Source organism: Coturnix japonica, chromosome 1 (genome assembly GCF_001577835.2).
Source record: "Coturnix japonica isolate 7356 chromosome 1, Coturnix japonica 2.1, whole genome shotgun sequence".
NCBI lineage: Eukaryota > Metazoa > Chordata > Aves > Galliformes > Phasianidae > Coturnix > Coturnix japonica.
In genome coordinates this window covers 21972128-21995403 of record NC_029516.1, presented here as the reverse complement: position 1 = coordinate 21995403, position 23276 = coordinate 21972128, and the positions used below count along the sequence as shown (strand labels likewise).

General features: G+C 40.9%; 1 protein-coding gene across 3 annotated transcripts in view; it reads right to left on the bottom strand.

Annotated features, from left to right (window-relative positions):
- Positions 1-22516, bottom strand: part of CTTNBP2 (cortactin binding protein 2) — a 76104-nt gene extending 53588 nt beyond the window's left edge. For all 3 annotated transcript variants that reach the window (XM_032442906.1, XM_015853526.2, XM_032442907.1), the window contains exons 1-2: positions 22395-22516; positions 11021-11128 (exon numbers count right to left, since the gene is read on the bottom strand). In XM_032442906.1, the coding sequence (XP_032298797.1) occupies positions 11021-11128; positions 22395-22463 (177 nt within the window). In that variant the 5' untranslated portion in view covers positions 22464-22516. The remainder of the gene's footprint in view (positions 1-11020; positions 11129-22394) is intronic.
- Between the last annotated feature and the right edge of the window lie 760 nt (positions 22517-23276).

Here is a 23276-nt window from a genome sequence, read left to right as displayed (position 1 = left end):
GGCATCAAAAATATAGGATCTCTCAAAGTTAATCAGTTAAGGAACTGCAGCTGCTATATCCCCAGCTTCTATTGGAAAAGGTAAGATTTGGCTCCCTTTGATATCAAAGAAGTCTGTTAAGGAAAATCTGTTTGATACCTTTATCGTGAAAAGACTATTAAATATCCACACCGACTTCTAGAGCTATTATTATAGAAAACCATGAAGATATAGAAAAATAAATACTGTGATGGGCAATCAAAACCCTTTACAACATCTTATATTTTACATAGGCCATTAATACATAAAGACAACCCACCATTTCTATAAATAATGCTTCTAAACTATTCTAACAGCCTCTGGCAATAGCAAGAATACAGTATAAGATTGTTCCTTTTATGCAACAACAAAAACCAGACACAAACAAAAACATTTTAGAGGATAACATTTTACACATTTCCTAAACTGCAGTGTTAGAATTTGCTGTCTCAAGAAGTATGAATTGCTTTCTTTAAATTAGACATAGCAAAGCCATTTTCTTACTGTGTACTTAGTCATGGAGTCCTCACTGGATCCCTGCAGTACTTGAGAGAAGTTATAAACAGGAGGGAGACCAATTTTTTTTACATGGGAAGATACTGACAGGACAAAAGGGATGGATGCAAACTAAAAGAAGGGAACTTTAGGTTAAATGTTATTGGGAAATTCAGAGTGTGGTCAGGCTCATGAATATGTTACCCAGAAAAGCCGTGGATGCCCCATCTCTGGAGACATTCAAGGCCAGGTTGGATTGGGGCCCTGATCTGCTGGTTGGCAGCCCAGCCCACAGCACGAACAAGATGAAGATAATGATCTTCATGATACCTTCCAACCTAAGCCATTCTATGATTCTTTTTCACACTTGACTTCTGCCACCAAAGCCAATGATCACCATCATGCTGTCTACAACCTTCGCTACATATAGTTTAACATCTTCTGCTCGTCCTTCTACTTAATTACCATTTTTCAAAGACGCCGTCTATGAAACAGTCTGTCTTACTGGCTGCCAGAAACCCCTAAAGCTGCCTTCTGTGTGCTTCTAGCTCTGTTCTTTGGTATGGGAGAACAATGAGATTCTTACAGAAGTTCAGGTTTGAATTTTAAATTCACAACTCAGCAGAACTGCTGCAAGTCAGGCTCTCAATAATTTATAGGCAGCATAGCTTTCCTTGACAGATCACACACTGTAAATGTAATTTTTACAGTCTATTTGTGAACAGCCAAGCTGTATATAGCTTCATTCCCCCTTTTCTTGACAGCTCTCAGATTTCTTCCTCTTCGACCCTGAAGTTCACTCCAGAAGCTTTAGACATTATAGTACAACTCTTGTTGACTTTCTGTTAGGGATAAAAACTTTTATATAAACACAACTAACAATTCTATTTCAACATTTAAATTATAGTGCAGAAGCAAAAAAGAAGCACCGTCCCATAAGAACATGTAGAAGGTAATAACATAAAAAGGATGCAAAAGCTCTACCTGACAAAACAAAAAAACCTTGATTAAAAGCTCAGTCTGCAATAGGCAAAGTCTGCCTTGGCCAAGTGAAGGAAGATTTTTTTACCAGCTAGAACTTACCAGGAAGCAGACAGGTCAAGTTATGTAAGCACAGCTTGCAAGTTTCTACAGCTCCCCTTCTAAAGCAGCTTATTATTTAGCTGAGGTTTTGGTTCTTCCTTTTTATTTAATTTTTCTTTCCCCTGAGGAATAGCTCAGGCGTTAATGGCATGCAGAGCCATGCATGAACATGCAAACATTTTGCATAATTGAAATATCAAATTTCCATAATCAATCTAGGTTACCTACTAAAAAAAAGTTGTTGGTTGTCTGTTGTGATAAACAGAATATGATACAGTAAGATTTTCAAAATATTGCTTGATCTTCACGCATGCCTAAATAATAGCAAGTGGAGTACAGAAATATTTACACATGATAATTTCATCAAAATATTTGATATTTTCATTCAGATTATAGTAGAACTATGTGCTTCAGTCCTTAATCAATTCCAGCCTTCCACAATACCCAGCTCTAGACCTGAAATCAAACTAGCTTGAGCATAAAAGGTGTTCTGCCCTTTGGGAAGAAAGACTCCAGAAGAGCACTCTACAGTCATCTAGCAGTTTTACAAGCAATATTCATCTGTCTTAAATTCAAGTGTAATCATAACTGTAGAATTTGTTGGGGTATTCTGGTTTTTAGAAAATGAATACAGGGAGATATAAAGGTGTTTTGTTTGTGATCTAGACCCAACAGTATGTACTTCCTATTACACTTATACAAGATGACACAGATATGTGTAGGTATCCAATGACTTTGCCTAAATCAGCAGGCGGTGCACCACAACAAGAACAAGTACATACAGCGATACAATTGGTGCTAAAGGCGTGCCTGCTCTCCATGCATTAGAAAGGAGGCATTAGTCCGGACCATCTCTGGTCTCATTATCTGGAAGAATATTATGGTTGCTTCTAACATAGACTTTTTGATTTAAGTTTCATCCAAAAGAAGATGACTTCACATAGTCTGAGGGTAGTCTGTGAGGCAAATCAAAGTCAGGGACAGGGAGGAGTGTGTTTCCAGAAGTATACTCTTGATCTGAATACTAAGGTACATTCATCCAAGTAACTCTTTCACACATACGTGCATATATACATCTGAATACTCATAGACATTCAAAACTGGCTTAAAAGTGAGCAAGTGCAAGAGCCTACACCTGGGCAGGAGCAATCCCAACCACAGATACAGGTTGGGCAGAGAAAGGCTTGAGAACAGCCCTGAGGAGAAGGATTTGCAGGTATCAGTTGATGAAAGACTCAATATGAGCCAGTAGTGTGTGCTTGCAGCCCAGAAGGCCAACCATATCCTAGGTTGCATCAAGAAAAGTGTGACCAGCAGGAAGGAGGTGATTCTGCCTCTCTACTCTGCTCTCATGGGACCCCATACTTGGAGTACTGTGTCCAGTTCTGGGGCCCCCACCACAAGAAGGACATGGAGCTGTTGGTGTGGGTCTAGAGGAGGGCTGTGGAGATGGTCAGAGGGCTGGAGCACTTTCCTACAAGGACAGGCTGAGAGAGCTGGGGCTCTTCAGTCTAGATAAAGCTCTGGGGAAACCTAATAGCAGCATTACAGTACCTGAAGGGAGCCTACGAGAAAGCTGGGGAGGGACTTTTTATTAAAGCATGTAGCAACAGGATGAGGGGAAATGCTTTAGAACTGGAAGAGGTAGATTCAGACTAGATATTATGAAGAAATTCTTTACTGTGAGGGTGGTGAGACACTGGAACAGGTTGCCCAGCAAGGCTGTGGATGCCTGCTTCCTGAAGGTGTTCAAAGCCAAGCTGGATGGGGCTTTGAGCAACCTGGTCTAGAGGGAGGTGTCCCTGCCTATAGCAGGGAGTTGGATTTAGATGATATTAAAGGTCTGTTCCAACTCAAACCATTCTGTGATTCTATGACTTAACATAATGGACAATAACCCTTACAAAAGAGCATTCCGTTTGAAAGGTATTTATTTCACATTTTAATAAAAAACAGAGCAAAGTTTCCAAGTAATGTTGGATTATACCATAATAGCCTTGAAAGTTAAATTATTTGTGTTTTCTTTGCAGCTTGTTATTTATTTACAAAACAATCTAACCACTACAAAACTAATAATCCTTTTAAAAAGTATTAAAACATTTCTATTGAGTTTTCCTTAAAAATAGCAAATTTCTCAAGTAGTTGAATGCTGATATCAATCTCAGTGGTTCTTAAATGATTAATAGTCGAGCTGGAACCTGAAAACTGGCATCCAATGTACTATTTATAACCTACATTAAAGAAACATTTTGTAATCCACACAGAGTAAAATGCAATCAATATTCACTATCATTGTTAAAAGCTCTTTATCCTTAATTTAAAACCTTTTCATTTTAGGCTGTAAGCTTTTTTATTGTAAAGCTAATAAAATGTGATCTTACATTTAATTGTGGCTATGTGATATTATTAGATGATGCATTAACTTCTGTCTTTTGATCTAAGAATTTTATTGCATGAATATCCACACTTTCATCACAAAATTCAACAACTGTTCTTCAAGAAATCAAGTGCCTTGCTAGCAGAAGTCGGAAGTTATCATATATGGATTTCTTACTGTGCCAAGAGGAAGTATGATTCATTTTCAACTCTATTGATTTAGCCCACAAGCCCGTCAAAACACTTAAATTTAGGAAGACAGACTGTACTACCAACTCCCATTGCGCATTTATCTCCCTCTCTCTCTTTTTTTTTGTTTAATAAGTTTTAGGTAATGCAACTTTAATGCAGCTGCTCCGAGAATTAAAGTCAGATTTTCCTTAACTTTCTGTTCTGCTGTTCATATACTGTGCCCAATAACACAGACGCTCTTCTTACACAAATCTGCAACCTTCCTTTAATCAAGGCATTGACAACTGTATGCCTTCTCTCTCATCCACCTGCATGTTTTTAAGAAACTACCCAGTTCTGAAGATTTAACAAATCCACAAACAGAATATAAGCTTTCTCAACGTGGGAAACTACAGTAAAAAAAACCTCTGGGGTTTGTAACACAGAAAAAAGCCCTACAGTCAAATTCACCTTGCCATTCCTGTCCCCTCTTCTTGATCCTGCCATCACATCCATAGCAACTGCTGATTTGGTGCTTGCTCAAGCTGAGGAAAAATGCACCACTCCATAGCAATGTCACCCTTAATTAAACTAAATTATATCTGTTGTTGGTGTTGATGATTCTTTCCAGTTTTTTTTTTTTTTTTTTTTTGTTTTGTTTTGTTTTTGTTTTGTTTTGTTTTGTTTTAATTATTTCACTGGTGATTCCCAAGGAACCTACCCCGCCCAGTATCTGGTATAGATACTACTTTTTTGGTTCATGGTAATTAAAGCATATCGCTGAATTATATAATACAGTTTCATTTTACCATTCACCATCCAATGAAGTTTACACATGCAAACAAAACTAAAGGATAACAAACAAAAATCTCAACTAGGAGCAGTACTAAATTTTCAGAAGATAAATAAACTACCATTTAAATTAATGAAAAAATCACCATCAAAACCATTATTTAGATGTTAAAGTTCCATCCTTAACAACTAACACTAGTACTTCAATTTCTCCTAAGTGCTTTAAAAATGCAGGCAGACACTGACACTTTTTCATGGCTAAATGGGAAAAAAAAAAATACTGTATTTGAGGTCATGGTTGTGTGAGACCAGTGCCATGCTTTGAATATCTGGCCACGTTACCTTTGCATTAGGAATATATTGCCTCTATTATCCACTTAATATAGGGGGCTAATTTGGATAAATGACAAAGATGAAGGAAAGGAGCTAAAGACTTTAAAAAACAACAACAACAACAACAGCAAAAAAACTATACGCATTCCCAATAGCTGTTAAACAGTGCAATTTCTTATTAATGAAAATAACTTCAGTGATTTAAAACTCAGTCTGATCTTAAATTTCATTTTGGTGCAATCCTCATCATGGATCTACTAAACAAAGAACTTACAAATTCAAAAGAGACCTACCTTAAGTCACCTTAAGTCACTCAGTGTAGTAGTTACTGCAAAGCCAGGGGGCTAATTAGAGAGATTTATAGGAAGATCACCTTGTTTGAAGTAAATACTGAAGCTGACCTCCACCCCAAATTAACCATTCACTTGGAGAATAAATCTGGAAATTTGGCCCTAAGCGTCACAAAGGTCTGCTGTTCCAAGGATGCAGGTCCTCACAAAGCTGAGCTTGCCCAGCAACTTGAAATGTGATAGATGATAACCATTGTACATTTTTTCATATCTGAACTTTTCTCAATTGCAACTTCCAGAGTCAACATTCCTTAGAAAAGAAATGTGGTTCAAACAGAGATGAATTCATTAAAATACTGTGGCTATAACAATCAGAGTATAATATAATGCATTTATAAATGCTAAAGGCAAAACAAACCCAAAAAACAAAAAAAAACCACAAAAAACCTCTGCTTTTCTCTGTTCATATCAAAGCAGCTTTATTACAGCAAGGATAGGAGACACTGACCCAGTTAGATAATACTTCCCAATTCACCAAGTGAAACAACAGCCCTTATTTAGAAATAGGGATGTTTTGCATCATTATGTGTCTGCAGATGTACAGATAGTAAAGGAACAACAACGATGTATTGTGAAATCACAGACATAGAAACATGTCATATTCCCTGTGAATATAGTTTGGATTTGAAGTTTTATTTTCATTTCAACTGAGACTTGAGGATATAAAAACTTTCATATAAAAAACAATGGAAACTCTACAATGTATGATACACAAAAATGCAATAAAAGGAGTTAATTCTTACATGTGATGCCTTGGGTTTGGTTCTCTCTAAGTTATCACATAGCATAAATTCAAGTGCTTTAATATTAATCTATTATATCAACAGTATTAACCTTCCTAACAGTATTATTATTCTCTCTGAGATGACCAGATCCCAAACTATTGGACTTTCTCACTTTTCAATGTTATTTTTACACAGTATGGCCAGAATTTCTGTGCAGTGCCCAATCTTCTGTGGGGAGATGTAAAATTCCCTCCTATTTCTTAGCAGTAAGTCAACAAGCTCTGAATCCTTTTCCCTTTATTTTCTTTACGTTACTCCTCTTTGAAAATTTCTGCAACAAGCAGGAAAAGCTCTTCAGCAGCCTAAACAGAAGGTATAACTGAGGAGCTGGTGAACATCTTCTCAGATGTTTACTAACACCAACAAGAGGTCAAGCAGATACTCACAAAATGCAAATCTGTTTGTGATATAATGAATGATAGGCAAATAGACAGTCAAAAGAGATGCACCTAGAGGTAGTGCCGTTCTCCCTGTCAGGAACACTACATCACTAACAACTGCTACAGAGTATCATTTCAGTTTCATTTCTTTCACCAACTTCTCAAGCAATAAATAATTAAACAGCTATTTTTTAAAATGAGTCCAAAAATAGTAATTAAAAAAAAGAAAAAAATCTCAAATCAGAAGAAATGAAAACAGCACGTTCAAAAGATTATAACTGTAGATTTCCATGTGCTATGAAGTAGTAGAGCTTGCTCCACATGTAGCTGGCTCAGTTCGCAAAGACATCAAATGTCATCTGCTCAATCCATTAGAACCCACACAAGAAAACCTGTTACAGCAGAGCAATACACATGGAACTATTATCTTGAAAAACAAATTGCCCAAATAAGTCAAAAAATCATTTAAAACAAGACTTAAAAATAGACTGAAGTGATAACTCAATCATGTGTGAGCAAGATTAAAACAAAACAAAAACAAAAAACAAACCAAAAAACAACACAGAACAAGGAATGAATTCCAATTCCATATCTTATCCAAGAATGCTTTTTCTGCTCCCTAGTTCCCACTCCTTAATTCTGAAAGAAATCTCTGTTCCACTCCATCAATGAATACAGAAGATAAGGTGTTGGTATACGTATTATATCATCACGATCAAGAGAAAAATCATTTGGTGTTGTGTTCCTCTAAGGGTCAGCCTGACAAGAAATCTCACTAATGGATGTTAAAGGTGAGTGGTTTATTTATTTATTCTACTTTATTTTTTATTTATTTATTTTAAACACAACTGGCCTTGGAGAATCATAGAATTACCCAGGTTGGAAAAGACCTCGAAGATCATCAAGTCCAACCGCAGCCTAACCGTAGTACCCTAACTCAAACAACCCTCTGCTAAATCATATCCCTGAGCACCACATTCAAACGGCTCTTAAATGCATTCAGGGATGGTGACTCAACCTCTTCCCTGGGGAGCCTATTCCAGTGGTAGTTAACCCTTTCTGTAAAGAATTGTTTCCTAACATCCAACCTAAATTTACCTTGGCACAACTTGAGGCTATTTCCCCTCGTCCTGTCACATGTCATCAGTGAGAAGAGACCTGCCCTGCTCTCACTGTAAGCACCCTTCAGATACTGGAAGAGAGCGATAAGGTCTCCACTCAGCCTCCTTTTCCCCAGACTAAACAGCCCCAGCTCCCTCAGTCTCTCCTCATAGTGCTGATTTTCCAAGCCCTTCACAAGCCTCGTGCCCTTCTCTGGACCTGCTCCAGTACCTCCAGGTCTTTCCTGTACTGAGGTGCCCAAATGAGCACATTAGATCTGTCTCACACCTTCAGTAAAGCATGTGATAGCGTTTCAGACAAAATTAGTAAAGCAGGAAACACGAGAAGTCAGCAGAAGAATGTATACAATGAATGGGAAAAGGACGGAATAAGAGACACACATCAAACAGGTCCCATTACAGTGGGAAGTGTCATGGCAGGTAAAGGTTACTAACACTACCACATGAATCAGCCTTTTCACTATATTCAGTGTTATCAGTTCTTTTGTGGTCAGTCAAGATCACTTCATTTTAATGCCAGGAATTTTCCAGGAGAGATATTTCCAATAGATACATAAGTACTATTTACTGCACAAAGTGTACAAATGCTCAGTTAAACACTACAAAATGAGAACAAATAAGGGTATGTACATTTAAAAATGATGTATTTAAACTTCAGTGATTTCCAAAGAAAAACAGAGACAAATCTGAGATGACAGCCATAAGAATGAACAGTTACTTCCTATCAGATTAAAAGAGCTGGCTCTTCAGTCTTAGGAAAAAAAAAAATAGGAACACATAAAATAGCTTAATGAATATAAACATAAGAGCAACTAAAAACTGTCAATAAAATCACTTAGAAGACAACTCTGTAGAATGTAGATTGAAATCAGCAGGTTCTGACCTATCAAAAAAAAATAGGCTTTGAAACAGCCTTGCACTGGGATTGAAAAACCAAACACACACAATCAGAAAAACAAACCTGCTTCCACACATCCTTAGCTATTAGAAAAAGATCTCGGCCAGCTTTTGAAATAGTAACATAAGAGGTCATTTCCATTTTCTCGTGGCTGTAAGGATACATGGAGTAGGGTACATCTTGACAGATGGGCATACAAAATCAGTATCAAATTCAACACAGTTCCAGTGGGACTATCTTGCTATTTACTTCTTGAAAAGATCTATTTTCTGGTAGCTTATTTTGTAGGTTGCTTAGAGGCTACAGCTGACCTGTGCTTACAGGCATACTGCTGACCTGTGGTAACTGATTCTCAAGAAGCCAGAAGATCCCAAAGTATCATATTCCAAGATATCAGGCTACAGTTCCTTAGCAGGTACAATTTCCAAGTTTCTCAGTACTGACATAGTTAACCAGGCAAGCTGCCTGGAAGAATGAGTTCCATATGGATTTTGTCTAGAAGATTTTACTGGAAAAATACAGGGATCAAGATGCAAGAGAAAAGGAGACAAAAAAACCAAAACCCAAACCACCAAGAAAAACATGCCACAATTTTTCAATATCTCTATACCATAGGTGACATGAAGCAATTTTCATACCAATCTGTATTGGTCAGCCAAAAATGCTGTACACACACTGACACAGTACTCATCTCAGCAGGTGTATGGGAATCCAATGTAGAATGTATGGAGGATTTTTAGTGTTTATTCTCATTCAGTGTGTATTTTTAGTTTTATTTTTAAACTTCATTGAGTCTGAAAACATCCATTATTTGGTGCAGTAGCTTGACCATAAACATGTATTTAAGAAATTTTCCTGAACGTTCTATTCATATTTGTGCAAAATTAAGAGTGTAAAAAAAAATAAAAATAAATCTCAAACAAATAAAAAGCAGTTTCTGAGTGGGGCTGTGCACATTGTTCCCCTTTTTACAAAATCTTAAATGGTAGTCATGGAAAACAAAAGGTCTTTGCCTGGGCAAATGGGATGTGAAATTGTAAAGTGGTTAGATCAAAAGTCTATTGCCTTTTATACATACATTTCAATGTATATATATACCTGAAGGCTAAACATCACTTGACTTCAAAGTACAGTAATCCCCCAGAATCGTGTTGATTTCACCATCTTATTTTCACTACAAAATGAAGACTGTATCTTTTAATAAAAAAGGTTTATACTTACATCTAGTTATTAATGCAGATGTATCACTTATAGATACTTAAGAGACTCCTTTGCATAATGATGTGAAGTCATCACAAAATAAATAAAAACTGAATAAAAATGCATTTACAATTGTTACTGTGACATTACCAGTGAAGAGTATTTACACTTTGCCTGAAAATCATTGCATATACTACTAATCTTTAGTATTAATGTATTTTGTTACATTGAGTTTTTGCTTTAAGAAACTTTAAAGGATATAATTTGTCTCTATCTGACTGTGAAGTTGCAAATATTTTCAGCCATGTAAGATTGTTTTCCCCCCAAACCTGCAGCTTGTTTAGCAGCTCTATTTAAATTGATCCAGAACAGAATAAAATTTGGATTTATTACAGCCAGAAAAATGTATCATCTTATTAAAATACAGCTTTGTTTGTACATTACCAGTCAACTTTCAGACTGAAAGCTGCCAAAATAGAAATCAAACCCATGTGCACAACACAGCAAAGAAAAAGATAAAAATCTAATCAAACACCCATGAGTGCTGTCAGAATATCACTGAATTTGCCTTTTTTTTCTTTTTTCTTTTTTTAATAAGAAATTAAAAAAAAAAAAAGAAAGAAAGAAAAATGAGAATTTCCCTTGTTGGACATAATCATTCCATTTTGTTCCTCCTTCCATCTCACAGAAAACACATTCCCCTTTGAAGTTATTCTTCCATCTTGCAAATAACAGATTCTACAGTATAACAGCAAGTAAAAAGCAGGTCATTTTGCCATTTCTGTACTTCTTTCTCTGAAACTCTGTGGGCATTTTACAACAAAATTACACTGAGTTACTGAATCACAATTATTAAACAAGAACATATTTGTTATTAGTGAGATTTAGTCAACCTATAACTTAAACACCAGAATTTATTCTTCAACTAGTAACATTCTGCGCCAAGTACAAAGGAAGTGACAAAAGAGAACATTAAAATCAAAAGCAAACAAGCAGTCACAATAACCCAGGAACTCACCCGCAAAGCTTCAATTACAAGGTCTCGTGCTTCTAGTTCTCCTTCCATTATACTCAAAAGCATCCGCAACTCCGGCTTGCTCAAGTTATCCACATCAAACTCTCTTTTCTGTAAGAAACAAAACACTGATGAACAAACTAAAAGAAAGGACTGCAGTGGCTAATGCAGATACAAAATACAGACATATCAGCATCCTGATTATGGGTTCCTCTAACATCCATGACTGTCAAAAGCTGAGGTGGCTTTACTTGTATTTTGTGAATACCTCCTGGGCCAGTGACTCCAGTAGCTCCCTGGACAGCCTGCTCCGATGTTTCACCACCCTTTCTGAGAAGAAATTTTTCCTAATAATCAACTTAAACCTCCCCAGCACAACTTGGGGTTACTACCTTTCATCCTACTGCTGCTACATAGGAGAAGAAGCCGATCCCCACATTGACACCGCCTCCTGTCAGGTAGATGTAGAGAGCAATGAGGCTGAGCCTCCTCTTCTTCAGCCTCAGCAATCCCAGTTCCCTCAGCTGCTCTCCATAAGTTCCTGTACAACCTCACAGTGACAGAAATGTTTCAGCAGACCTGAAACAGCACATCAGGAACAAAGGCAAGAAAGAGTGGCAGCCTTCTATAGAGAAGGTCAGGGGGGTGCTATTATCACATACAAAACCACAAAGGTAGGAGATAAGTCTGCTCAACAAGCCACACAATGCTAACAGAAAGGACTATTTAGTGAAATTAGAAGGACATCATGTTAAAGGAGAGAAAACATTCAGACTCAGCTGAGCAGCATGATCAGTAGCACACTATTCACTGTAAGGGAGCAGTGAGGTTCTCGCTGTGATGTAGACGTGTCTTCTAGCAAAGCCCTGAGATACAGACACATATCTGTCTTCAATATGAGATATTAAGTAGCCAAATAAGTTGAACTGCTTATCCGGACAAATAACCTTTTTCCTCTGAAGGATGAAGTCAAATGTAAGAGCACAACTACCCCGGAACTTGACTTTCTCTCAGGAAAATCCAATAAAAATTAAAGTACCATTTCTTCTGTCTCAAGGCAAGAAGAGAGCAGAAGAGTTGTTCTCCCCTCAGGTTAGAAGGCCATGGATCATAACTTCCCAAAAGCTATAACTATATTAGATTTAACTCTGAGTTCCATTTTTCACTTTGCAGTTCAAACAAGTGCACAAATGGCCACATGCCAGAATATTAGCTGGTCATATTCAATGCACAATGGACTAAAGGATTCCTCACCTATTTAAACAACATGGAGCAACAAAGAGGACCGATGTTTTCTATTAATCGTGACTATTTCTGGGACATGGCCATACACTCCAACCAATATTACAATAATTATTTTTTATTTTTCCTGCCTGGATCATCTATTGCTCTAATCCAAAAGATACCTCTTACCCTCCATCTCAATGAATTATGGAACATAACCTGTCTCTGAAGGCTTTTTCATAAAAATGTGCTGAAACCTCTCACAATTCTACACTTTGTTCATAATCTATGGATGCGCACGTGCAAAGTTACTTTTAGTAACTAGATCTTCCTTATAAAACCTTGGGTAAGTGCAGCCCCACAGGCTCCAGCATCTCTCATTCCCAGTACTTCTAACCATTAAATTTAATTCAGTCAGATAGCAGGACCCACTTATCCACCCTTCTTCTACGAAGCACTTTATAATGTCTAAACGCTTAAGGACAGTAACTGATTTATACATAGTATTTCCCTCTAGAGAGGAAAAACTGCCTCCATTTCTCAAATGGAAAACTGATGCAGGGATATCAAGTGCTTCTTCCCAACCACAGAAAGCAGCATCAAACAGTAACAGCCTGACATCTCCATTCAGTGGTTTCCCCTTCTAAAATCTCATTGTCTCATCTGTCAAGAAGTGATGCCCAGCACTGTGGTAGGTATAGCCAAAGTGAAAAGGTGCACAAGAGCAAGAAACATCATCCTCCTTTTCTAAGTAAGTAAATTCAGCTTGTCAGGAGGTAAAAGTTCCTTCTCAAAGGACTGATTGTATATCACAGGTGAAACTTTTCATTTCTAAATTGCCTACAAGACATAAATAAAAATACTCTCCTATTCAATATAAACCAGAGGCACAATTCAACAGGTGAACTAACTATGAGCCGCCTTTTTTTTATTTATTTATTTTAACTAAGCATTGATCAAAGCAATTAAAGTAAATTTTACTCAAGTACACACTTCAAACTAGAGCATATGAAAAGACATCAATAGCGAGTAATTCAGAGTGCACTCTGGTAATTTGAAGTTAGATACAAATAAACACAAAAATGCTACAGGAAAGACATATCAATGACACACACGGCTCAGTTTTCATATTTTTCATTTTGAAAACTTGAAATAAGAACAAGAAAAACCACTTCATAAACCAACAGCTCTAGTTGATCAGACTAAAAGCCCACTTAGCCTGCTTCCAAAAGCAGCCAATAATGGCTGCCTTGAAATCGCTACCAGAACAGGACAAGCACATAATGATGCCTCCCAGAAACACTCTCCCAGCCACCAGCATTTTTCAGCTTATTCACTTTCTGAGCTATAAATCACAGTTCTGCATGTACTAGTCCATGATGGACATACTTTATGTGAACCTGCCCCTTTGCTTTTGGAATCACAGAATCACAGAATTGTAGGGGTTGGAAGGGACCTCCAGAGATCATCGAGTTCAACCCCCCTGCCAAAGCAGGCTCCCTACACCACGTCACACAGGTCGGCATCCAGGCAGGTCTTGAATATCTCCAGAGAAGGAGACTCCACCACCTCCCTGGGCAGCCTGTTCCAGTGCTCCGTCACCCTCACTGTAAAGAAGTTCATGCGCACATTTGTGCAGAACTTCCTATGCTGTACTTTCATCCCATTACCCCTAGTCCTGTCCCCACGCACTACTGAAAAGAGACCAGCCTCACCACTATGGCTCCCACACCTCAGGTATTTATAAACCTGGATCAAGTCCCCTCTCAGCCTTCTTTTCCCAAATCTTCATGTCATTTTAGAATCCTTAACATTCTGCAACTCAACTGTACATTGTGTGAAGAATTGTGACCTTCGTTGTGAATCTGCCACTAGCTTCTTTTGTTTGGTGCGTTCCAATTTATTAAACCCAAATATGGCACACAATGAAATAGACCTATGCTTCCTCAGAGACATCTTCTGGGGACCAAGCAGGGCAGACTTGCTTGAAGTTCTCATCCAGATGAAGAACTGCTGGCCTAACTTGGAGTGAAAATTGTTGTTTAGTCCCAGAAAAATAATCTTCCTAACATCTTCCAGTGGAGCAGTAGCTCTTACATCTCCAGAAAATAAAGACTCCATTAGTAGCACAGGGCTTATGTGTCATCTGGGGTTTTGTTACAATAGGTCTGGTAGAGTGCCAAGCTGTAACAATTTCACCAACGATTTAAGAACTATGTAACCGAGCCATCCTCTACATCAGTTTTACAACACAGATATATGAATATGTTGCCCCAGGGTGAAATTCAGCATACGCTACCAGAACGCAGGAGATATTTTTTCACTTCTTCTTTTGGATTTTAAAATGTCTGGTTTATTTGATTTATAAAGTAACTGAATAAGGCTGTCTCAAAAACTTCATGTTATTTTTCAAACCAACTTTGTAAGGGGTTTGTGTTGTCTGGCAGCAAGTACACTAACAATAGAGAAAACAGCTAATTAGCTAAAACTTATTCAATTTCCCACATATGCATCACAAATATATATGGTGACCTGCACTACCCCAAGACAAAAATGAGCTCTACCCTGAGCAAATAAGATGACAAAAGACAATTTCCAAACGAGAGAAAGCTGAGACAGGACAGCAGCAATTAACCTGGACAAGCATTTACCCCCAGATCACCTTAGGAAAAATAGGAAAGAGGATGGAGTGGGAAGGTTACCAAGAGGCAAAGGAACAGAAGAGATGCTTTCCCACATTGGTTGCTATTCAGAGGAAAGATGACAAAAGCCTCTAGGATAAAGTTTGTCCCCATCACCTCTCAAGAAAACAGCCAAGTTTCTTGTGATACATTGGCAGTACCAATAGTTTTGCAGATCTATCCCAGTCAATACTACTGATGACCTTAGAAGCAAAGGGTGTCATTGACTACACTAAAAACTCCAGCACCTTCAGAATTCAGGATAGGCCAAGCAGGAAAGCCACAGCTCTGTAGACAACAGGTTAACTGTGGATTAATCAGGGGTGACCACAGAAAACAACCTCCTACCTGCTCAAAAAGCAGCCAGATGGCCTACTTAAAGATAGAGCTGGGTGATAACCCAGGACATGGGAAAGAAACTTGTGAAGCATAATTAAGGGCTGAGGGGGAAAGACAGGAGGGGAAGTTTCTTTAAAAGTGTATAGGAAAACACAGAAAGAGTCCTTTCAGAAGAGAAGGGAAAGGTACAATCACCATTTGTTACATATTTTATATGGAGCTCCATTAAATACACACAAGAATCCTCCTGAGGATTCACAGAGTAGACTTGCAAGTTGAGCTTTTAAAAGAAAAGGATTTGGCATTAGTTATTAGTTGTACAGAGTAAACTTTTAATATCATGCTGGCCCACAGCTGTAAGGCCCACAATACAAATGCACCAGGGAAACATAACCCTGATTCACATATTTGACAACCTGAATCACGTCCAGGTAGAAGTCATCTGAACAAAGATAACCATGTTACAATTAACTCTATTTTGTTGCCTGTACATAAGGATCTAGCGCAATCTGAGGTACCAGAGAGACCGTTTGGAGGCAGGTAGGTATGATACAGAATTACCCATGCCATTTGGACAGGCTGAGACACCACAAAATGCTGCACATGGACTGTTAATGTCAGCCCTAAGGACAGGACTGAGACCCCTAAAGGAAGACTGAAGGCAGTGTGTGAATGAGGTGAATAATCTGCTCTATGCAACAGAAAACTGATCAGCCCAGTCAAAGTAGCCAAGAAAGCTCTTCAGCTAAGCAGCCAGCACAACTACTTGCTTGAGGCTCCACTTGAGGTATTGGTTGGATTTCCACTCACTGTAATAGGATAATTAACACTGTGCATATATGAAAACACATTTAAGTGCCTTAAATCCCACTAATACCTCAAAGAGTCACCAGCCTATTCACTTCACATAAAACCAGAGAAATCCATAAATACGTTTCCAAAACAGATCATTCCTTAAAACCACTCCATTCTTTCCACCAAGTATAAGAGAAATTTTCAAGCCCTAGCACAGCATTAACGTGGAAACACGTGCAAATGAATCCCAATTCTTTTCTAATTAAAAAAAAAAACCAAAACACCTGCAAACAGAAAATAGAAAATAAGTGGTTATAACATCCACACAGTGTTCATGAATAGTTCAGAGAATACATGTTATATTGTTTTATTATTGTTAGGGCCACGAAGATGATCAGGGGGCTGGAGCACCTCCCCTGTGAGGACAGGCTGAGGGAGCTGGGCTTGTTCAGCCTGGAGAAGAGAAGGCTGCTGGGTGACCTCATTGTGGCCTTTCAGTACCTGAAGTGAACCTACACCTAGGAGGGGAGTAAACTCTTCGAAAGGGCTGATAATAGCAGGACAAGGGGAAATGGTTTTTAGTTGAAAGAGGGAAGATTTAGGTTGGATGTTAGGGGGAAGTTCTTCACTAGGAGAGTGGTTAGGCCCTGGAACAGGCTGCCCAGGGAGGTTGTGGATGCCCCGTCCTTGGAGGTGTTCAAGACCAGGTTGGACGGGGCCCTGGGCAACCTGATCTAGTAAATGTGTATGTTTGGTGGCCCTGCCAGGCAGGAGGATTGGAACTACATGATCTTTGAGGTCCCTTCCAACCCGGGTCATTCTGTGATTCTGTAATTCTGTGATGCTGTTTTTGGCTGCGGAAGGTCTCTTCTTTAGGAAGAAACTAGAGAATGAATTTGACACTATGCTTGTCTGGAAGTTCTATTACGTAAGCAAACATGTCCAGTTCATACCACACCCAAGACAAACTCAAGAACTAAGATGTGCCCAGTAGAAAGGTTAATGTCCAAGACTTGGATACATTTCCATACAATCTTACCTAAGAGATCATGACAGAACTTGACACGCATTTAATTATTCCCATCCATTAATTCAGTGACTTACTGAATTACAATCACTAAATGTACCTGTTCATTCTGCCCCCCTCCTCTCCAAGCACAGCTTTTTTGCTATTTGTTTGGTTTTTTTCCTTAAAGATTTTCTTTAAAAGGCAGGGGGTGGTTTTGTTTAGCGGGTGTGGAATTTTTATATATTTTTTTCCTGTTCAAGCAAACTGCAAAACTTTTTAACAGCTTTGGCATTAACCATAAATAAACCTCAGAACTGAGAAATGTATTCTGGAAACCAAAAAACAGCCCACAGCTCCTCCAAAATTAGTAAGACGCTGACCTTTATGCATACCCAGATATTCTCACAGCTGTTAAAACACGTTTGCAAACTATGAACAGCACAAAGGTACTGAGGCATCTTTGATTTCAGGGTAAGTTAGGTATCTAGGTATGTTTCTTAAATAGATCTAGGCTTACATCAGCCCTGTTGTGACCATGTTTTAAACTGTTACTTAAGTTTAACAAGGATTTCCTGTTCTGAAAGTCACTTTCAAGTAAGCCACTTCCAAGACAAATAGTATGATTTGATCTAAATACTGGTACACACTCTTGAAGTTCTCTTTAGAACTGCTTGCAAGTCTTTCAGAATTTGATATCTTCCCTTGTCCTACTTAAGACTAAGAAACAATGCCCAGGAAACCTTTTACTTCACACACCAAGGAAGGCAGTACCTCTGGGCCTACTGACTTCATCCTGTTTACATATGCAATGATGACACAGGGAGGAGTGGGTGCAGAGGCAGACCTCCCACTGTGGTTTCCCTATATCGAGCTCTTTCTTTCCCCTTTCAGCTTCATTTCCATCTCTATTCCCATCTTGCTATACCACTTTTGAGGCCACAGCAAGGCCTCTCTCTCCCACACTTATGCAAACATCAAAGCAGGAAAAAGACAGGATGTATTGCATCCTGAAGACTTGTCCCTCTCCAGCATTTTCAAACCCCAGGCTCACTGTGCTGTCCCTGTGCACTTCACTCTTAATGAGTGTGACATGTCCTCATTTGGAAGAGAAGAGACCCTCCCAACAAATCAAGAGAGGCTGCGTGGCCAGCCATGGAGAACAGCAGCACAGAACATAAAGGGATGTAGGTTGGGCTGGGAGAGCGAGGGAAGACAGCAGGTTGGGTAGCAAGGCTTGGAGCATATCCCTGCACCACAAATCAAGGGCAGACACTCATTACATAGGAGACATAGAGCAGCAGCAGGACAAAACCAGACAACTGTGATGTCTCTGCATCACACCTACATGTTGGAACACCACAACAGTATTATGCATCTGACTGGATGAAAGTAACCTCTCTGAACATTAGCACTACACTGAGAACTTGTATTCATATGTGGGTCCTGCTAGCTAATTAAAGTCCTTTCACAGGCAACAATTTTCCAAGATGTATAGTCCCCAATAAGAGATATAGGCTTCGCTTTTCAAGGGTTATGATCTCATTTTCTGCTACATGTAGTACTTCTCAGATAAGAATCTTCACAACTTATTTGTGTCAGCCTGTGTAACTGATGTGACCAAATCACTATTTAGCATTTCACTGTATTGACCAGAATGGCAATTCTACTACAAACATTCTTACAGATCAACAGATAATGATTACCAGCTAAATTAAAAAACTTACTTAAAGTCACTATAAAGTACCACAGAATTTCTCTCTGCTTATTTTGTTTAGTCATCAAGTTTTAATCCACTTCATGTTGACAGTTTTTTCCCCTTAGAACAACTTTTCATACTGTTACGTGATCCCTAGCAAACCAGACTGATCTTTTCAAGTACGTACACATCATCCTCCATGAAATTTTGACAGATGAAGACAGAAATTAATCCCTACATGCTTCAGAGAATCAAGATGTCATTCCAGCAATGCACTGTATGTGTACAGAGCCACCAGAAAGGACTGACTTCTGGAGAAAAATACCCTTCTGTGTGTTTGACCACTGGTCAAAAATAATCAGAAGACAACGTTAACAAACTCTGTTTGGAATAGCAGGCTATTCATGCTATTGGTTAAACATCTACCAAAGCCATAACGTGCGACAAGCTGGCTCTCTACATGTAGCAAATAGCATTCAATATTTCAACAAGATGACTGTCAAACTGAATTATTTCTTGCTATTATGTAATCATTTTTTGGTAGACAGCACGCTGATAGAAGCAATTCAAAGATGCTTTGAAATATACACCCATGCTTTCCTGAATTCTAGTCCAAATTGCCCCAACACTGTTTCACTGGCTCAGGCCATCAAGCTGTACAGCTTGATAGGACAAGGGGAGAGACCTCTCAGGGGAGACCTTATTGCTCTCTATAACTTCCTGAAGGGAGGTTGTAGTGAGCTGGGGGTTGGCCTCTTCTCTCATGTAATCGATGATAGAACTAGAGGGAATGGTTTTAAGCTGTGCCAGGGGAGATTCAGGCTGGACATTAGGAAGTATTACTTCTCGGAAAGGGTAGTCAGGCATTGGAATGCACTGCCCAGGGAGGTGGTGGAGTCACCGAACATGGGAGTGTTCAAGAAACGTTTGGATGTTGTGTTGAGGAATATGATTTAGCTGGGAAGTATCGGTAATGGTTGGACTAGATGATCTTCTAGGTCTTTTCCAACCTTGATAATTCTGTGATTCTGTGACAAGGCCATTCCCATGCCATTTTACCTTGTCATTCTTACCACAACAAAAGTAGTAATATTCTGTGAGAGATAACTGGGAACTCAGAAAGATAAGGCTATCAGCCTTACTCCTGGACATAACACTACAGAACAGTCTGGGTTTTCCTGTCATTTTCTCTAGGGGAGGAAATTAAAAAAGATTTCACATTTTCCATATTTGATCCATTCCTATGACGGTTCTAAGAACAGCAAAAAAAAAAATCAAGTAGTTTTGTTTTCTATTTCCCAGTGATGCTACTGATATCATACCTGCTGGTGTACTAAGATACGGGAGTAACAGCATTCAGTATGAGAATACCCTACTATATGTTTACTGCTTACACTGTATAATTTGCATATTAATAATTACTATTAAAAACACTGATCTTAGAATGTTTCATTGCATCGTTTATATAATCAGCATTCTGAGAACTCAGCCTAAAACTGTGCAGAGTTGTCCATGACTTACAATACTGTCACCTGAACAAGCAAGATGATTTCCATTCATAATTCTATATCTTAAATATAAAGACAGAAAGTAAGAGATTCATACTAACTCTTCAACAGGAACATCGGTGTATCACTACAGATACTTTGTATAATCTTTCCACTGCACAGAGGTGTTACTTTTGCATACAAAAACTAGAAGGAAATCGACAACTGAATGTCTATAATACCAAAGAAATACAAGAAGAATCATAGAATCATAGAATTGCCCAGGTTGGAAAAGACCTTGAAGATCATCAAGTCCAACCACAGTCTAACCAGAACCCTAACTCTAAAAACCCTACACTAAATCATATCCCTGAGCACCACATCCAAATGGCTCTTAAACACAACCAGGGATGGCGATTCAACCACCTCCCTGGGGAGCCTATTCCAGTACCTAACTACCCTCTCTGTGAAGAAGTTCTTCCTACTATCCAACCTAAACTTGCCCTGGTGCAATTTGAGGCCATTTCCCCTCGTCCTGTCAAGAAAAGAAATACTAAAGGACTGAATGCAAACTAAAAGTCCCTTTAAAGATCTTTTATTGCTGCTTAAGTACAGCTACTACTTGAATTACAGAGCAACACACAGGTTACTTGCCAGTATCTGCAGTTTTAGAAGAATATTTTAAAAGCAATGTGGTGTAGAACTATCACTCCTACATGACAACGAGCACCAAACTGCACGACCAGCAGATGCAGCACTGCCCAGCAGGGAAGTATTGGAGCACTGCCTCATTGTGAGCTATTCTTCTGAGTTCTTCAAAACTCAGAAAAAAAAATAAATAATAAAGGCAATAATAATATGAAATACTGGAGAATTCAGCGTAAATATTTTTTACTCAAATCCATGGCTTAGAGAATTTAATATTTTGCTTTTATGAACTGTTACCTTAATAGTCTTTCATGTTACAGTTCTGCCATTGTTTCAGAAGAGCAATGTTATTCACTTTGTGAGCTTTACCTTCCCTCTTTTTTTTTTTTTAAATATATTTTTATTTTCTTATTTAAGTAACTCAGTTTCTACAACAGGCAGAAGTTAACCTTCCTCGTGTGCATTAACTGCGCAGTCAGAACACGGTTTCAGGTAAGATTTGTGCCTGCTTGAAAGAGAATAAATAAATAAATAAGCCATCAGCATCTTCAGTCCCACACAAGCCGGTGCCATCCTTCCTTCTGGCGTTACTCCCTTCAGCAATGATCCAACCTCAGAGCCGTACCTCAACGTTTTTAGCACCCTAAACTCGGCATTTCGTTACACGTTGAGGCGCTCAGGGGCTGATCTCGGACCGCCCCGGCTCTCGCACAGCTGCCCCTGACGACCCCGAGCCCCTCCGGACCGGACAGCGCTGCGCTGCCCACCGGGACCCGGCGCTGCGGGTAGGGGAGAAATGCGGGGCGAAGCCCTGCTCTCCCACCACGGAATAGGCGACTAGACAGAGAAAGGACAGCAAAGGCGGGCAGAGGGAGTCAGCCTACATTGGGCCGTACCGTCGCACCGTGCCCACCTCACACACCGCCTCACACAGCCGGCTGCTCGGGAGCAGGGAGCCTGACGGCCCCTCGGCGCAGCCCAGCCTCTCAGGGCCCCTCGCAGCCCGGGGACGGGAGGGAAAGGGGCGCTGCCCCGGCGCCCCTCATCCACACGGGGAGGAACAAGAGAGAAAAGGGGGAAAGGAGACAGCGAGCTGCTGTGAGCGAGGATTCAGATGAGCGCTTCCCCCGCGCCGACCTGCGGGCTCCGGGCGCTGTCAGCACCTCCGCTCTGGGGAAGGCATCGGAGCAGCCCCGCCGCGCTGCCCAGCCTGCACCTCCCCGCCCCGAGTCCCTCAGCCGGGCGGGCAGCGGGAAGGAACAATGGGGCAGCCCCCGAGGAAGGCGGACGGGGAAAGAAGGGACCCCCGCGCTCGCCCCTCTTCTCCCCCGGGGCGGGACAGAGCTCCCCGCCGCAGCCGAGCCCCGTCCCGCCCCGGGGGAGAAGGAGGGCGGAGGGACGGAGCGGGGGAGGCAGGTCTCCGGGCACCGTTCCGTTCCGTCCCATCCCCACCGCAGCCCTCCTCGCCCGGTTGGGTCCGATCCCCCGGCCCGGTTACCGCTGCCGTAGCCGCCGAGTCTTCCTGGGCGCCGGAGCCCGGCTCGCCGCTCGCTCCCTCCGTCGCCATCTTCCCGCTGTAACGGCTCCGGCGCGGAGCTCGGCGCGGAGCCGAGTGGCAGCCGCCGCCGCCCGGCGCTTAACCCCCTCCCCGCCGGCACCGGGCCCACCGGCGGCTCGGAGCTTAACCCCTCCTGCGCCGCGCCAACGCCGCGCTGCCGGCCGAGGCGAACGAGTCCAGGCGTTGGGCCACCGGGCGGTCGGGTTTCCCCTCCTCCCCTCCGCCCCCCGCCATCAGGCGGCCCGCAGCCAGGCGGAGCCGGGGGAGCGGGACCCCGCCGCGGGCCGCCCGCCCGCCATGGTGGCTGAGGGGAGTGCCCCTGGCACGGCGCGGCACGGGCCCCACGCAGGCACCGCTCTGCTCCCTGCCCGCCTCTGAGGTTCGGGAGTGGGAGAACGGAGAGAGAGGATAGAGAAGAAAGAGCTTGTGCGGTGGGAGGCTCGGCTCACCTGCCCAGTCAGACCCAGCCGAAGCCTTGGAAGGAAAGGTGCCTCTCTCTGGGGGTGCTGACAGGGGTGTGTCAGAAGGAGCAACTCTCCTGTCACCTCCTTGTGGAGGACCGGGGAGGACGCTGCTGTCGCTGCTCCTTGTTTACTGACATGTTTACATGCCAAAGTGGCTTCTAGCCTGTAAGGGTATATTTTCATGCAGGCCGACCGCAGGGGGCCAGATTAAAGCCTCCCCATGCAGCCCTAAAGCTCAGCGTGGTCTGAAGTTGCCGTTTGCCATTCCAGACCACGACGTCCTAGCTTAAAACTGGTTTTAAACTCTCCAGAGGAAACCACTACCACACAGGCGGTCTGCCCATCAGAGAACACTTCG